Consider the following 19069-nt stretch of genomic DNA (forward strand, 5'->3'; position numbering starts at 1 on the left):
CTTGAACAAAACAGATTCCTAGGACATCCTAGGACAGGCATGACTAGCCAGGGTTTGCTTTAAAAGTTTCATTCTGGTAAGAAAGAAAAAGAAAGGGAAAAAGAAAAAAAAGATAAATTATTTGGAGTCACTGAAATGTCATCTAGTAAATAGTAAATAAGAGTTTCTAGATCACTGTGGGAACACTTAGCAAACTTCTACTTCCATGCCACTAGAGTACTACCAAGAAAAATGTTGCTACTTTTGTCCCAACAGAATATAATTTAGTAAATTTCTCCTTCCACCCCTTGAATGATACCCCCTGCCAGGTATACAATTACTCATAAGGGATAATGTATATAAGTATGTAAAGATTGGAGGATGAGGCGTAGTCACATTGGTTCTACCTATTTCTAAAACTTATCTACCTCGTATTGCCAGTTAATTTAAAAAAATAAAGATTTGTAATGTAAATCTCTAAGAATCACATTTATATATGAAATAAGGATGAAATTATTGAGGATCTCTAGTAATAGATAGCATGATCTTAGTGTTATCATAGAAAGTATTATGTAGACTTAAGTTGGAGTTTCACTGTTGCTAAGATGTAACACTATATTTTGAAGACCCTTTGTCACAGAAAAAAACAGAACCAAAAAAAGAACAAATAGCACAAAGAAATTGCATTATTTTATTTTTTTCTCCCACTCTGGCATATTTAGAGAAGTAAAACCAAAAGTCATTCATTACATACCAAAATTATGAAAGCAATCATTAGTTGACATTTTGAGAACCTCTTTCTCGTCAACATATTATGTACATAGTTCCTACTAGGGATAGTAGGTTAGGAGCTATACAATAAATATTTGCCATTTAAAGAACTAAAGAATTTATTTATTTATTTATTTATTTATATTTTGTGAGTTACTAGATATTTCTTATAGCAATGTATTTTCTTCTCAATAATGCGTATTGGAACATTTTTCATTGAAGACATAGGAAGTACAAACATAGACCTATATGCTTTTGCTTAGAAAAGTCACATGAAGAAGTGACATGCTACCAACACAGCAGAAGACTCTCATGAGAACCACTGGTTCAGGATATTTCTGTGTCCTAACACATCTCCACCAGTTCTAGGTACTTTCACCATAAGCATCTTTGCTGTAGACATCTTTGCCACAAGCCTTTTTTCCACCACATTTTTGCTATATAACTATCTGGCCATAAGGCAATTTTGCGTAAAAGATAAAATAACTGGTTAACAGTTTGGTTTGACATATGCAACCAAAAAATCATGACAGATGACGATGTTTTACCCCAAGAATTGGTTTCTTATTTTGAAACACACTACACTGGGGGAGAAAGAGGCGGAGACTGAGAGCCTGGCAGGCCCAGGGTTGAAACCACATTTCCCATAGAACTTTGGAACATCTGTCAACAGACATGTGACAATATGCAAAGGACAAACAGTGTAGAAGGTTTTGCAATGCAACACAAAGCTCAGTTACAAATATGCATCCTAGTATGTGGAAACTGATACCTCTTTCAGTGAAGGATGAAGTTTTAGTGAATAAGAAAAAGTGCGATGCCAAACAGAAAGATGAATAAACAAGTAAAAAAAAGTGTATAAAATACTATGAACAAAAGACTTGGAAGACAAGTGCTTAGGTACAACCCACAAAATAAAATCAGTTATCTGTGCAGCATTGTCATGAATCTACACATATTTTAATTGTATTTAAATATTTTGTTTCGCAGTAAAGTCTTTATAATTTTGTTATTCATTTTTCATGTTTCATTATGTGCTTTTAAATGTCCCTCTTTTATTTTTTGCCATTATACCTTTTATGGCAAAATTGCCTTATGGCTAATTATTTATGCAGTAAAAATGCTTGCGGCAAAGATGTATATGGCAAAGATGCTTATGGCGAAAATACCAGAAACAATTTCTAATACCTTTGCCTCTAAGGCTCCATCATCCCTTGCTTGATTCATTGTAATGGCTCATTAACCTGTCTCCCTGATGCTACACTTGCCTTATACCATCTAATCTCAACACAGATATAATCTGACCCAGATCATGTGACACCCCTGTTGAAAATACATCTTGGCTCCCCACTTCATTTAGAATAAAAGGAAAAGTCCTTGAAATGGCCTTCAAGGCATGACCAGTACCTACCTCATCTCCTCTAACTCTCCTCTCCCTCCCTCTCATCCAGCGATCCCAGCCTTCTTGCTCTGCCTGGGACAAATTCTCCTGAGATAGGATTATGGCTTGCTCTCTCCAAGTCTCTGCTGAAATGGCACTTTCTCTGACGAGTCTATTTAAAATTGCAAATCTTCCACTCTCTCTGAGACTTTCTATTTCCTTTCCTTTATTCTTCTGTAAGGAACTTTCCACCTCATTAAGCTGTACATTTTATTATTTATTTGCTTCTTCTCTGTGTCTCTCCAGTAAAATATAATGTACATAAGGACAGGGAATCTTTGTTAAATGAGTAAAAGGAAGGTCATTCTAACATTCTAACACGTGTGTCTGGGAAAACTATTTCTCTGGGCCAAAGGGTATTTGGGGCAACTTGGACACACACAGACCTCTTTGGGGCATTACTCGATGTTATGAGTGGTGCCAAGGTGTCATTATATAAAATTCTGTCTGCCCGTTTCCTAACACTTTATGAATTTTCTGAGCACTAGGGGCTTAGATGTGATGCAATAGAAAGCTTAAGTGCTGAATCAACAGCTCTAACCTAGAGAGAGAAAGCAGATTCTAGCTGTGTCCAGAAGAATGCCAAAGGCCAATATAAAAACCAAAGGAACACCTAGTTTATTTTCTCTTAAAAGTAGAAATTATCTCCATGTCCCAAGGTCCTCAGTCAAAAGAATCATCTGTATTCTATATAAGGAATACAGAGATTTTGAAATTTCTCAGAGGGCAGTCATCTAAATTTATTAATTAAAGTTTTAAATACTTTTAATCACATAATACTATAATGTTAAGTTTGTTCCAAAGCTTTTGACTTCATTCTCCAAACAACTACTTCTTCTAGCTTTTAGGCACCTCCCTAAAATAAAGCAGGCCCACCAATAAAACAGGCCCTCCTTTCATGGCACTGTAGTCAGAGACACTGACATTGATCAAACAATTAAAAAATAAACAGAAGATTATATCTATGACCATGTCCACTAAGAGAATTACACAAGGGTCTGAATAAGTAAAATAAGAACAGATGTAATCAGGAAAGATAGGAAAAGTTTCTCCAAACGTGATCATTATAAGTGAGATAGGAAAATACAGTAAGAGATGACTGGAGAAGAGGGTGGAGATGGATTGAGGGGAGGACCTCCAGGCAGACAACCTCTGGCAGTTTGTATCTGAGATTCACAGAGGCTACCACAGGCCCTGATGGAAGGATGAAGTATCAATTCTTTACTGAGGGTCTTGTTCCTCTTAGATGGAGAAAATACAGTGAAGCTCCAGATCTGGCCATAAGTCTCTAGAAAAGGCAAAGGAGAAAGGATCCTGGCATCCTGACTGACTCATTTTCTTTGAGTGAAGAGGAGTTCTTCTTCATTCCTATATGGAGGGACCGCACACATGCTGCCTGTCTCCAGGCACTCTTATTTTAGCATATACTCCCTATTCCCCATTATAGGCAATAGTACACTCAACCGTTGCCTTTGAGAAGCACAGTAACTCTGTCCTGTTTGGAGCAGGAGGTAAACACAGCTGCTGTCCCAAGTACTACAGGAAGTCATTTGCATCACTAGTTTGGGTGGGACACTTCCAGGTTTTGACTCTCTTCTTAGAGGGATTATCCTAGCGTAGCTTCTACTCCAGAAGCCAAGTAGGAAGGGATATCTTCCACCCTTCCTTCCTCTCCTCCTCTCCTTTCCCTTCCCCTTTTTCTGACATTCTGTCACTCACTCCATAGGTCCCATCAGCTGGCTCAGATGGCTGAGACTCTGCATGTGAAAGTGGAAGACATACTTCAAATTGGGACACTTTGAATCTCACTTATTTCTGAGATACCAAAAAAAAAAGGTCAGCTTCAGCTTTAAGCCACATCGTTTTTGAAGCCACAGAGAGCAAAGAGCCAGTGGAGCTTAGAGTAATTTCTAGAATTAGAGAGAAAATAGGCACCATTTAAAAATCAATGAGATCTATATTAATTTATAAGTAAACAGAGACTCTTACTTCAAGTCAAGTCTATCACAGGACTCCTGGGCCAGAAATTCCCACAAAACCCATTCCTGAATTTCCCCCACACCTCATCTTTATATGCACACTGTTCGATATTATTCTGCCTCAAGGAAAGGAGTTAGAAAGGAAAAAGGGTTGAATCAATACAAAAGAAATGGCTGTGATGGCAACTCCCCCAAAGCTCTTTTTCTCTCTTCTCTCACACAGTTGTTTTCTCTCTGTGTTCTTCTTTTTCTTCCTTTTCTCTTTCTCTCCTTTTATCTCTTCTGTCTCACCCATCCCCTCACTTCTCCCACATCTCCTGCCACCTCTCATAGTCACTCACCCTGTTTGTCTTCCTCAGCATCATCATGTATTCATTCATTCACTACATATTTATTGAAAGCCCTTGATATACCAGGCACTATTCTAGGCTCAAGGGTACACAGCAAGAAAGACACAGTCACTGCCCTAATGGAATTTACATTCCAGTGAAGAACATAAATATAGGAATGAAAAGTATATAAACAAATAAATAAGTAAAGTAATTTCAAGTTGTGGTAAGATTTATAATGGAAATAAAAGATCACTAGATAAATATAAAGATAAGAGGTAAGCAGGGTATGTCATCTGGATCTGAGGTTCTTAACCACTTTTGTGCCATGGTCCCTTTTTGACTTTGGTGAAGCTTATTGATTCCTTCCCAGCGTAGTCTTTTAAATATATAAAATAGAATAACTGGAATTATAAATAAGACAGTTATGCTGGAATATAGTCTATCCACACATCTCTTGGGAGTCCACTGACCCCACGTTAGATTCTCTGTAGGACAACATAGAGTTTGGGTATTATTTAAAGTGGAATAGGAGGTAATTACAAAGTTTTAATCAGGGGAGTAATAAAGTATGACATATTTTTAAAAGATCACTGTTATTACTCTATGGAAATATTGATACATTCCATTTCACATGGCTAATAGTGAAAACAGAGGAATATTTAGGAGGCAACAACACTGGTGTAGGAAAGAGATGATCCTAGCTTGAACTCAGCTATACAAATTATGGAGAAGACTATTTCTAAAAGTGTCACTTAGGGTCTGCCCATTAAGGAATGTGCATGCCCTAAAAAGAGAAGAAACAGACTGGAAAGAAAGAAGTAAATAAGTCCTTTTTCTCTTCCTACTTTTCCAAAGCTTCCTCTCAGTTCTTTGAAGATTTCCTTAGTTAAACATGTTTAGTGGACTCCTTCTGAAGCTTGTGGCTGATAGCCCATAGCATACGCAAAAAGATTTCTTGATACTTACTTGAAGCAAATATGTTTCCAGTAAACCTTAAAAGGAGTTGTTCTCCTTCTTTCACTTGGAAATGGCGAGATGGCTCTGGAGGACCACTACACGCTTCCAAGCGCAAGTTCCTAAGCACCTGATGTAAATCTTTAGAAGGCACCACTAAAATAATGATTCTATGTGGGTTGTCTTTCTGGTGATAAAGTACAATGCAAACAGTGGTGCTGAGCATGGCTTCCTCCAAAGACTTCACAAAAGAAACCAAATAGCTATTGTCCACAATGGAAGACGGTTGAAGCACTATAAACCTGCATGGAAGAAAGAAGGAGTAACCTGAGGGAAAGAGCCAGTTTCAAAAATATCAAGAATAACTAATAACACCCCCCAAAAGCCATTATTAACCAAACCTCCTTTAAAAATCAAGCATTCTGATGACTAATTGATTAAATTCATAAACGACTTGAATGAAACTCTTGGCAGTCAGGAAACCAGCTTAAACAAATCAAGTTCTAAAACAGATGCCCATAAACAAAGAAGTCATCCAGCCCCAGCTTAGCTCTAAATATGGCAGCATATTTTAAATTATATTTTAACTAGCATTACCAAAGAGTATTACTTCAAAAAGAGAAAGATGATTGAGATAATCTGTTTACTATCAATAGGACAAAAAATATATGTCATTATTAAGTGGGGATTGAAATATTCATCTCTGTCACTGTGTGATAAGAGTTGTTATGGTGGACGCTGTATGGGTTGAATTGCGTCCCCTTCACCCAAGTCCTGTGTTGGAGGCCAAATCCCCAGTACCTCGGAATGCAACCTTTTTTGAAGATATGGTCTTTACAGAGGTAATCAAATCAGTGTGAGGTCATTAGAGTACACCCTAATCCAGTATGACTGGTGTCATAAAAAAGAAATTTGCACACAAATAAGCATACAGAGAGAATGCCATGTGAACACAAAATGAGCCATCTATAAGCCAAGGAAAGAGGCCTGGGACAGATCCCTCAGAGTCCTCAGAAGGAATAAACCTTGCTAACACCCTGATTTTGGACTTCTAGCATCCAGAAACGTGAGACAATACATTTCTGTTGTTTAAGCCACCGAGTTTGTAATACTTTATGATGGCAGCCTAGCAAACTAATTCAAATCCCTCTTCCTGGTCTGGCCCACCCGTTGCCCAACTGTTCTCCAGAAAATTGCTCTACAAGAGCCCCCTCCCCCAGAACAGCCCCACATCCACAGACAAAGACTAACTGATGCAAGAGTGTAAAGCCAGCCTCCTTGGTACTCACACTTCAGAGCTCCCCTGAGGTATCAGGCTGAGGTAAAACTTCAGCTCAAGACATAGTTTCTCCCACTTCTTCCCTTACCCTCCCTTCTTTCTTTCATCACTCTACAGGAGTCCCCTGGGAGCCCTCTCTCAAAAAATCACTTGCATTCTCATCTTAGACTCTTTTTCTAGGAACTGACCCAAGACAATTATAGATGTAAGCTCTTCCTTTATGAGATAAAGGCTATCTTTGGACATGTGATTGCCCTCTCTTTATGAGTGTCTACTTCTCAGGAACCTGAACATGTCTAACTCTTCTCATAATGAGCTGTCTAGAAAACATGGAAATGAGAAAGCAAAATGAGGACACTGGAATAACAAATTCAGTTTATATATACATAGGAGATAAGCATGATATGAATGGTTAATTACTATCTCCATGGAATTTCAGAAATGAAGGTGCTATTTTAAAACTATTTTGGAATTAGAAGAAAGCTGTAAAAATAAATTTAAGTTAAGAGTGGTTTCCAACAACACCTATTAAACTATCATGAATGAAATTACAGATAGCGTATTCTTGTCAGGCCTAGTTTGCATTTTAAGCACACCCTAGAGGACTATTCATATTTCTATTTGAGGAATAAAAAGTCTAATCCTATGATTCTACTTCTGTAAACATCAATTATGAACCATCAGGATATAATATCATCAATAGTTATTGTTTACTGTTGTATTACCTCTCTAAATGTTCACACAATTCAAATGATATCAAGCCACTTTGCACGGTTCTCACCATGACACCATCAAGCACAAACCAACCACTGTCTTGGCTTCTGAATCCCAATAATTTCAAAGATTCACAAGCATTGTTCCCAGGTTTTCTTATGGAAGTGCTTTTTGTCCTATATCCGGAAGCAGAAGAGAAATTGGTAAAATTTGTGGAGCATAAATCATATTTAATGCATTCATTATTTCATTAAGTGAATAATCAAATAACAATTCATTAAGTATATGGTATGTGCCAGTAATTATGCTGTGCACCAGGAACACAAAGATAAGATATATATTGCCCTTGCTCGACAGAAGCTCACAGTGTTACAGTATTAAACAATCACAGGACAAGGTGATCTGTGTGGTAATGAAGAGAACGTACAAAGTGGCTTAACAGCAGAAGGAAGGTGTTCAGGAAAGCTTGCAAAGTGAAAATGCTAGTATTGAAGATGAGCTTTGGAGAATGAGAAACATTTTACTACTGGCAAAAGAGTTAAGGGAATATCCCAAGTCAATAAATTCACTGATGTAAACTGATGCTTTAGGATAGCCAAGTCTCGTGGTACAGCAACCATAGACTCTGGAACAATACTGCCTACTTCCAAATTCTGAGTGGCTCTGCCTCTTATTAACTGTATGACCATGAACAAGTTATTTACCTCCCTATATTTTAGTCTTCTTATCTATAATATGAGTATAATAATACTATCCATCTCATAGGATTAAATGAGTTAAAATTTGTAAAGCACTTAAAATTGTAGTAAGGATAAATGGTATTGATATTCTCATCCTAATTCCTACAGCAGACATGGCTAATTAGCTTACTTGTACAATTCTCCTTGCTAACCTGCCCCACCCCAAAGCCTTAAAAGAGGCAGCTGTATATACTATGTGATACTTTCCCCCAACCAGAGCTGATTTCACTAACAGTAGATCAACTTCTAACACCCAGCCAATTTGATTTCTTTCTTTGAAATTTGACTAAGAAAAAGGCCCAGAGATTGTAACTTATTGTCCTTTGGCTGTAGTGCCCTGGGCTATGAATATGAATAAGCAGAGAGATTATTAAGAAAGGAAAAACAGAGCAGATGCTAAGAGAGAAAAGGAAAAAAACCAAGGTGAAAGAATTAGGGTAGTTTTAGAGATGGAAAAAGAGTTTAGAGAAAGCAGAGAGTACCTATTGTATCCTTACAATAAACTCTTCTTAAATTCACTTAAATGGGTATCTGTTCCTCAAAGCTACAGAAAGAAAAATACTTGATACTGAATATCTTGCTGGAAAAAGGAAAACAAAACCTGGTCTAATGCTGCTAAAACCCACAAGGGGGACAGAACCATTCTAGCTAGGTACTAAAGAATGAAGATGTAAGTGTGAATCCCACATCTTTATTTGTGAATAGGATTAGTTACGGGTTTAAAACCATTTTAGTTTCACAGGTTGAGCTGTCCTATAAATCATAAATTAGGAACTGAACTAGATTTAAAATGTCTACTTTGAAAACTTTAGACTGTGTTGATCAACCAGATTAAAATCAAGAAGATAGGGGAAAATATAACAGTTTTTGGCTTTTGGTTTATAACCACAAATATGGTAAAATTTTTAACACTTGGAAGTTAATAATCTATTAACACAGGAAGATATACTCATACTGAATCCAGAACTTTGGTCATTTACTAGAAATTGACTTAATTATGTGTAATAAATTTTTTTTTCTGATAATAACTCCTACTTTTTTCCTAATAATAGTCTGTTTTCTGTGAAAACCTACATGTTTTCAGCTGCGGTGGGGCTGACCCTACTCCCAGGTCTAGGTGGGTGTATGACCTGAGCCAATTCGTACATTTGGCATTCATCAGTGCTGTTTTCAAAATACCCAATTTCCCCCTACCATTCTGAGCACATGATAGAGTTTCACTTCCTTGTCCCCTATGGTTGAGTGGGGCCATGTGACTTGTTCTCGTTAATGAATAGTGAACAATGTCATTTTGTCATTTCCAGGCTAAGCATTTAATTACTAGTGTGGGTCTATCCAAAGGTCTTTCTTCTGCCAACATGACAGCAACCAAACAGTGGTTGCCCTTCAGCTTAAGTCTAGGAGTGAGACGACCAAGCCTGTCTTTGATGAATCAGGTTTGTGTTACCATGCCATAAACTAGGCTAGCCTGCCTTGTACAGCACATCTTCCTTTTGGTTTTAGTGATCTGTACAGTGATGGGTTTGTGACAGATTTGGAGTAAGAATAAGAGCCAGGGCTTTTATGTATACTCATGGGGAAAAGAAGTTTCCTCTTTTCTACTGAACTTGGAGTTTTGAAGACATAGCAATATTACCAGCATAAGGAATAAGCACGTTGGAGGATGGAATTGGCACAGAGGAAGCAGAAAGAGAAGAGAGACTGGGTTTTTCCTGGTCCAAGAGAAATATTACAATAAAAATATCCCCAGATTTGTAATTTATGTGGACCAAAGAATTCCTTTTTTCTTAAGAACTTTGGGTTTGTTTTTCTGTCACTTAAAATCAAAAAAGTCCTTAATGATATTAAGGTCAAATTTAAACTATTTTTTTTACAGTTGAGATATAATTGACACGTAACTTTGTGCAAGTTTAATATGTACAATGTGATGGTTTGATACTTGTATATACAATGTGATGATTTGATACTTGTATATATTGAAAATTATTACCACAGTTAGGTTAGTTAGCACATCTATCACTTAAAATTTAGACTTTAATATGATAATAGATACAACACATATTGAAATTAAAAAATTTAGTGACATCCTTATTTATCCCAGCTGTTCTTAATAGCACTGCAACTAAACACCTTTTTTTTAATACATACTATTAGCAAATTTTGACAACTAGTATTGCCAGGTAGTGAATAGCCCTTGATTATACTCCACAAAAGATGACATTTTGATGTACTAATAGTTCCGTAAAACATAATCAACCTTTATTAAATCAACTTGTTTATTCAAGAATAACTGACTTTGCTATTTCTTGAGTTCAAGGCTCTTTCAATGTCCAAAATTCCAGGCATTAAGGGAATTATGATTGGCCCATTTGGGGTCAAATATTCAAATATAATGAACAGGGACATTGAAGAACATGGAAGCTCCTTTAGATCCACTAGGATAGAAAATATAATTTCCAGAATTTCTGGTATAATTATCCAGAAATAAAATAGCAGGATAAACAAACCAGCAAGTGTCTTCCCCAGGCTGCCTTTTTCAAGTCTAAGGGTGTCCTGATGCATCATTCCCAGGTACAGGCCATAGTGCCACACAATTAAGATTTTTCCCTGAGATAAAAACGATTGTTCCAAGGTACCTCAATATTTTGTCTCTGCAAGTAGAAATAGACATTACAGGGAACTTTTCAAGGACAGTTTCTTTTCTTGTTTTTTAGACTATATATTTTTAAAATTTTTATTGGAGTATAGTTGCTTTACAATGTTGTGTTAGTTTCTACTGTACAGCAAAGTGAATCAGCTGTATGTATACATATATCCCCTCTTTTTTGGATTTCTTTCCCATTTAGGTCACCACAGAGCATTCAGTAGAGTTCCCTGTGCTGTAGAGTAGGCTCTCATTAGTTATCTATTTTATACATGGTATCAGTAGTGTATACATGTCAATCCAAATCTCCCAATTCATCCCACACCCCCTTCCCCCTTGGTATCCATACATTTGTGCTCTACATCTGTGTCTCTATTTCTGCTTTGTAAATAGGATCTCTGTACCTTCCTCTCAATTTTGCTATGAACCTAAAACTGACTAAAAATATAGTCTAAACCACTAATCCATCTCACTGATGACATATGATGTGGATCATCTTTTCAAATGCTTATCTGCCAACTGTACATCTTCTTTGGTGAGGTATCTGTTAAGGTTTTTGGCCTATTTTTGAATCAGGTCTTTGTTTTTTTATTGTCAAGTCTTAGGAGTTCTTTGTAAATTTTGGATAAGCGTTCTTTATCAGATACGTCTTTTGCAAATATTTTCTCCCAGTTTGTGGCTCACCTTCTCATTCTCTTGACATTGTCTTTCCCGGAGCAGAAGTTTCTAATTTTATGAAGTTCAGCATATCAATTATTTCTTTCATGGACTATGCCTTTGATGTTGTATCTAAAAAGTCATTGCCATACCCAAGATCATTTAGATTTTCACCTATGTTATCTTCTAGGAGTTTTATAGTTTTCTGTTTTACATTTATGTCTACATTCTACTTTGAGTTAACTTTTGTGAAGGGTATAAGATTTGTGTATAGATTCTTTTTTTTTTTTTTTTGCATGTGGATGTTCACTTGTTCCACTGTCTTTGCTCCATTGTATTGCCTTTTCTCCTTTGTCAAAGATCAGTTGACTATATTTATGTGGATCTATTTATGGACTCTTTATTCTGTTCCATTGATCTATGTGTCTATTCTTTTGTCATCAATACCACACTGTCTTGATTACCGTAGCTTTATAGTAAGTCTTGAAGCCAGGTAGTGTCAGTCCTCCAATGTGGTCTTCTCCTTCAATATTCTGTTGGCTATTCTGAGTAATAGTTTCTTTTTGATTTGGAAATTAAATTAAATTCTTCCTCACTTGGCTTTCCAATCCACAGGTAACATTATACATTCTTAAGTACAAAAGTATATAATAAATTAAAAATATTTCTAGTATACTACCTCCAAATTTAATAAATATGAAAAAACATATTTGCTCAGTAAGCACTTACCTCAAAATTTTGCTGAAATCATTTCATTCTATTAAATGAGATTAACCTGTGTTGACAACATAGTACTGGCTGATCAGTACAAAGACAAATATGGTGTGTGTGGTTTTACTTTTTATAAAATTACCATTTCTTAATGTAAAACATGGTGATTATAGTTGATAACACTGTTATATAGTTGAAATTTGCTAAGAGAAGAGAGTAGAATTTAAATGTTCTCACCAAAAATTTTTTAAAAAGATTAATATGTGAGGTGATGAATGTGTAAATTAGCTAGATGGGAGGAATCTTCGCAGTGTATCCATATATAAAATCTCCATGATGTATGCTTTAAATATCTTACAATTTTCTTTGTTAATTATACCTCAGTAAAACTAAAAAGTAAATAATTAAAATGACTTTTTTAGGTGGAATCTTTTAAATATTATAAATTAAATATACAAGACACAAGATTATAAATAACAAATTGACACTAAGTAATCTAAGTTCTCTATCTCCCTAAGGCTAAACAACTAAATCCTGATAAACATGCTTTCTAATTTTTTTTTTTTTTTTTGGCTTGCAATAAGCAGGAGGAATCTTAAGGGAATGTCCCAAATTCCCCTCCAAAACATCTGTGAAGCCAGGGTCGAATATCAGGGGGCAAACAGCCAGGAATTATGGGATTACTATGAGGACAAATTCCTTTCCAATAACTTAGATACAGGAGAATAAAACTGTAAGTGATAATCAAGTGAGCAAAACAAGGAGCTGTGATCCTTGAGATCCTCACCATAAAAGGTGAACTTGAGAACTTGACCAAGACTCTCAAAGAGGGTGAAGTAGTCCCAGGTAAGTAGCACCTGGTTCTCAGCATAGACAAATAAATAGCATCTGGAGGAAAGCAGCTCCATTTACACCTGCAGAAATCTCATATATACATAATCACAAACAAAAGTCCCCAAACATATAAAGAGATAAATACCATGAATGGCAGCCAGCAGAAGTAACAGGCAACACCCTCAAAAACTGCAGGTATCAGAATTAGTAGTTACAGAATGAAAAAACAACTATATATGAAAAGTTTAATAAGATAAAGGACAGTATCATAAAAATAAGCAGTCAGCAAGAGACTATCGAGAATGATGAGGGAAATCTGAATATGAGCTAAATAGAACCTTAAGATATAAAAAATATAACTGCTGAAAACAAAAAGTCAATGATAGATTAAAAGTACATTTTAAAGTATACAATATTTGTGGCAATTGAACTGAAATGTGAAAAAATTACAGAATATAGTATACAGAGACAGAAATATGGAAAATGTTAAAGAGAAGAAAAGAAATATGGAATTTAGAAAGATATGGCCTAATATACATCTCATTGGAAATCCAGAAGAATGGAGTACATAAAATGGAGGTGAGGCAATATTTGATTAGAAAACATATAAGAATTTTTCAGAAATGTGAAGATGCTGTATGATAGCACTTATATGTGGAATCTAAAAAAAAAAACAAACTAGTGAATAAAACAAAAAAGAAGCAGACTAACAGATATAGAGAAGAAATCAGTGGGGAGAGGGAAGGGGGGAGGGACAAAGTAGGGGTAGGGGAAAAAAGGGTTATTATGGGATTATATGAAATCATGTGTGTGAAACTTTTTAAAATTGTAAAGCACTATAGAATTTTTAAAAATCTTTCATTTACATAAGTAAATAAAGTCCTTCAAAAACACAAATGAATAAGTGGTTAAAAGAAGGTCTAAAAGCAATAAAATTTATTTTTTAAATCTAAAAAAAAGATGTAAATCCACTTATTCAGAAAGCATAATGTATTCAGAAAAAGTGTTTAAAATTTACATCTAGATACATCATAGAAAAATTCAGAAATCCAAGTACAAAGACAAGATATTAAAAGCAGCCAGCAAGATAAAGCAGATCACCCAAAAAGTTATGAAAATAAAATTCACTGAGATCTTCATGGCATCGATAATAAAGTCCATGAACAGTGGCATAATATCCCCAAAGAAATGAGGAAAAAATCAATATAAATCAAGGATCTTAAGCCAGATCGGTAGCTGGTCTCCAAAGATACTAACCATACCTCTCAATATTCATGCCACTGTGTAGCACTCTCCCACAATGAACTGGAGACAGTTCTGAGACTGGCTTCAATCAATAGAATATTTCAGAAATGGTGATCTGATAACCCCAGGCTTAAAAATTAAGAAAGCCTGGCAGCGTCTGCTTTTGTACTTTTGAAAGCCCTGATTCTCCATGTCAGTAGTCCAGCTATTCTTCTGGAAAGAGCCCATGACAGAAAGAGGCCATAAGGAGAAGTCAGGTGGAAAGAAAGAGACCCTGAGACTACCTGGAGAGAGAACGAGGCCCAGGCATTTCAGCATACCAGCGGATTCTAGGCTTCCAGCCACCACTGCCAGGGCTCCAGACATGTGAATAAACCCATCTTGGACTTCCCAGCCTCAGCACCATCTTACTGCAATGCATAACAGACCCTAAGCAAGATAAACCAAAGAACAATCCAACTGAGACCCCAAACAACCCACGGAATCAGGAGAACTAGTAAAATGGCTGTTGTTTGGAATAGTTTGATATGAAACACACAGCAAAATTCTATTTCAAGAAAAACAATACACAAACAAATGCTCATGGATTAGAAGAATTAATATTCAATACTACCCAAGGTGATCTATAGATTCAATACAATCCCTATCAAAATTCCAATGGTGCTCTTTATAGAAATAGAAAAAATTTTTCTAAAATTCATATAGAACCAAAAAAAGACCCTGAGTAAGCAATCTTGAGTAAGAACAAAGCTGGGGGCATCACATGTCCTGATTTCAAAATATATCACAAAGCTACAGTAACAACAGTATGGTACTGGCATAAAAACAGACATAAAGACCAATGGAACAGAATAGAGAGCCTAGAAATAAATCCACACATCTATAGCCAACTGATCTTCTACAAGAATACCAAGAACACACAATGGGGAAAGGCTACCCTATTCAATAAATGGTTTGGGGAAAACTGGATATTCATATGCAGAATGAAATTGGACTTATCTCACACCACATGCAAAATTTAACTTAAAATGGATTAAATACATAAACATGCTGACTGGAAGGAAAATCAAAACTTTCATTGCTTAAAGTCGATGCAAGAGTTTACATAGAAAACTTGAAGGAATTCTCGTAAACAAATATTAGAAATAATGAGAAGGTTTAGAAAGGCGGCTGGCTTCAATACCACTGTAGAAAAATCTAATGCATTCATATATATATATTTATATGAGAAAACAAAAATTTTGCATACCATTTATAATAGCAGTTAAAATTATAAGGTATCTAGGAATAAGCCTAGCAAAGCGTGTGTAGTACATATGTGGAACTTTGATAACACTTCATTGAAAGACATTATAAAACTACACAAATTGAAGCATACATTATAGGTAACAGATTTAAAGACTTAATATGCTAAAGATGTCATTTTTTTCTCCAAATTGACCCATACATCAGAGGAAATTAGCAAAATCCCAGAGTTTGTTCTTGCGGACCTTAATGAACTGATTCTATTTTATATGAATGGGAAAGTTTCAAGAAAAACAGAAACAAAAATTCTCCTGAATAAAAAGAATATGATATGGCTTACCTATCAGATATCAACTTTTTAATTATAAAGCCTTAATAACTATGACGGTGTTAGATTGGCTCAGAACTATGTAAAAAGACTGACCAATGGGACAGCTCAGAAGAAGAAAACTTGTTATGTGACAGAGGAGGCTTTGCAGATTGTTAGAGAAAGAAAGAATCGTTCAATAAATCATGCTGGTAAAATGTTATCCACATGGAAAAAAAAGAATTCCTACCTCACACTGTATATAAAAGTCAATTTCAGATGGATCAAAGACTTACTTGAAATTCAAACCTTTAAAATTATAAGGTAATAAAGAGGACCATTTTTATAATTTAGGAGATATAAGTATTTTAGGACTGAGCAAAAAGCACTGATCATTAAAGAAAAACATGATAAATCTGTCACATAAATATAAAAATACAGGCCACAAACTGACAAAGGATTAACATTGAGACCATAAACAATCCTACAAATCAACGTAAAAAGTTCAAAAATGAGCAAAGAAATTAAGATACCTCACATATAAGAAAACACAAATGTCTAACAAAAGCCATTATGAAAGGTGTCACCTTCATTGTAATCAGAGCATTGCAGATTAAAACCACATGAGATCCATTTTACACCTATTAAATTTTCCAAATTACAAAATCTGACAATATACAAGGCTAGAAAAGATAAAAAGCAATAGTGGGAGCATGAAATTTAGTTCTACCAGTTCGTAAAACTTGTAAAATTGTACATGTGCCTACCCTATGACTGAACATGACTTCTAGGTAGATACTCTAAAGAAGTGCTTACACAAATACACTTCGAGTGAAGAATAATCATAATAGTACTATTCATTTTAGCAAAAAAATTGAAACTACCCAAATGTCCATCAGTAAGAACACTGATAAATAAAATACTAAGTTATTCAATAGAATATTATATAGAAGTGAAAATGAACTTTACACAATTAAAAATGGAAAAGCAAGACTATAAGACTATACACAGTAGGGTACCATTTTTACAAACGGTAAGCACAAACAAAACCAAACAAGGTATTGCATAGTGATGAATAAAAATGTATTGATAAAACTAAAAAATAAAAGCAAAGGAATGATTCATAATTTCCTAGTAGTGGTTAACTTTGGTGAAGATGAAGAGCAATTAGGGTAGCGAGGTAAGGGATGGGATGGGGAGAGATAAGTAAGAAGATGTAATTGTATTGATAATATCTAATTTCTTAAGTTATGTGGTAGCTTTACCAGTTTCTCCATTTTATTATTTTTTGCAATATGATGCATATATTGTACAAATATTCTTGTGTATGACTCACATATTACATTTTAATAAGATGATCTTAAAACCAATAGCATTATATAGAAATGGCATTTTTCATGCAAAAAATTTCCCATCTAACTCTCTAAAATATTTATTGCATAATATGGAATAAGTTTCTATTTAATAAATTAATTTCTCCTTTCATTACTGTCAAGAAATCTTTTCTGGCTCATAATTAAATAACTCTCATCTTTTCCCCAGAAATCATTCACACATGAAGGAATGAACTGCAACAAAGACCTTTTATTCTTTATATTCAAACTATGTTTTGGCCTCAAATCATTTTTATCTTTTTTATCTTCTGAGGTGTGGATTGCTTCATTGTGTTTCTATTTCCACAGAAAATGTTCAACTGGCTTTCACCCTTTGATGAAAGAGTGTTAAATAAATAGTTCATATAGGTTCTCATTTAATTGCTTTATGCTACACTGGATGGGGAAAATGCACCACCCATGTCTAGCACTAATAGCAACAGAGCATATTATAACTTATCAATTTAGTATTGTCAGAAAGTATAGAAAATTAATGACACAATTTACTTTTCCACAAATTTACTCATTAATTTATTTAATTCACCTAATTCAACATAGCACTATGTTATAATTATGCTGTGATGATAAATGGAAAAGGGAATTTAATAACACTATGGTGTGATTTAGGATGTACAAAAGAATAGGGCTGGCACAAAGAGAGGAGTGGTCAGTCCCTCCTGGAGATCAGAGACTGTCTTGACAGATAAGGAAAGAGCTGAGCTTCGACTTATAGAATAAATGAGAGTTCTTCAGCTAAACATGGTAGAAAAAGCGAAGAGATCATGTACTAAGGCAAAGAAATGGAGAAGAAAAAAGAAATTGACACTGGCTAGTTGAATTGATGACAAACGGCAATCTTAGAATGCTGGATGAAATGTCACACACACACACAAGTTGGAGGAACTCAAAAGCTGGAAAGAAAATCCCCTAGATCTGGGAAAAAAATCTCAAAAAGCTAGAATCCTCTTTCCTCCCTTGGGAACATGAGGGACTGATTCTATGACTCCTCCCACCCTCATCAGCCTGCTCCCCCCCCACCAACCATGCACACACAGCAGATGTGTGCAGTCTAGAGTCTAACGTGTACTCAGGCACATTAGATACAGCCTCCAGCTGTCAGCTGGAACTAACTCAGTCAAAAAACTGGAATCCCCAAAGGGCAGCACTGGCTATGAAATGAGAAACAACAAAAACAACCAAAATCCCTTTGAACGCTAGCTCAAGAAAGCAACAAAGAAGCACACAGGAGCTGCTCTGGGTGGAAGGGAAGGGGAGAAGAAAAGCTGATCTGATCAAAAATTATAATCAATACTCAGAAATGAATTTCTAAGGCTAAGAATCATAGAATGGAATTAGTATGATAGTTTACTAGATTAACCATGGTAATAGATAACATAGTTAATATCATGCTCATAGGTGATAGAATAATCTGAATGAAACTTTAAAAAAAAAGTATTTACAATGATTAAAGGAATAAAAGAAGAAATAGGAAGCATAATGAAAAAACAGAGTACCTTGGAAAAAGTTTTCTTAAGACCTTTAAAATATAGCAATAGCCTTTTAGAAATGAGAATTTTAATTAATAAAATGAACAGCTTAAACAATTGACAGTAAAATTGGTAAAATATATATAATAAATCTAAGGAAACCTCTGCAAATACAGCATATAAAGTATTAAAGAATATTTAAGATTAAGGTGGACAACAGAATAAATTATGTTTAACCCATTTATATTTATTTAATATAACTGATGATTTTATTTATATGATATTTTCTCTTTAATGTCACCATGCTGTTTTCTTGTTTTCTTTCTGTTGCCACTTTGCCATATGAATTTTTACTTTTTCTTTTGCTTTTATATTAT

At 35.1% G+C, this 19069-nt stretch overlaps 1 protein-coding gene across 4 annotated transcripts in view; it reads right to left on the reverse strand.

Moving 5' to 3' along the window:
- DTHD1 (death domain containing 1) overlaps positions 1-19069 on the reverse strand; it is a 109273-nt gene that overhangs the window by 45638 nt on the left and 44566 nt on the right. For all 4 annotated transcript variants that reach the window (XM_082464552.1, XM_082464551.1, XM_082464550.1 and 1 more), the window contains 2 exons: positions 7461-7625; positions 5469-5758 (listed from right to left, as the gene is read on the reverse strand). In XM_082464552.1, coding sequence (XP_082320678.1) covers positions 5469-5758; positions 7461-7625 — 455 coding nt within the window. The remainder of the gene's footprint in view (positions 1-5468; positions 5759-7460; positions 7626-19069) is intronic.

The sequence above is a fragment of the Balaenoptera physalus genome (assembly GCF_965194825.1).
Source record: "Balaenoptera physalus genome assembly, chromosome: 5".
Taxonomy (NCBI): domain Eukaryota; kingdom Metazoa; phylum Chordata; class Mammalia; order Artiodactyla; family Balaenopteridae; genus Balaenoptera; species Balaenoptera physalus.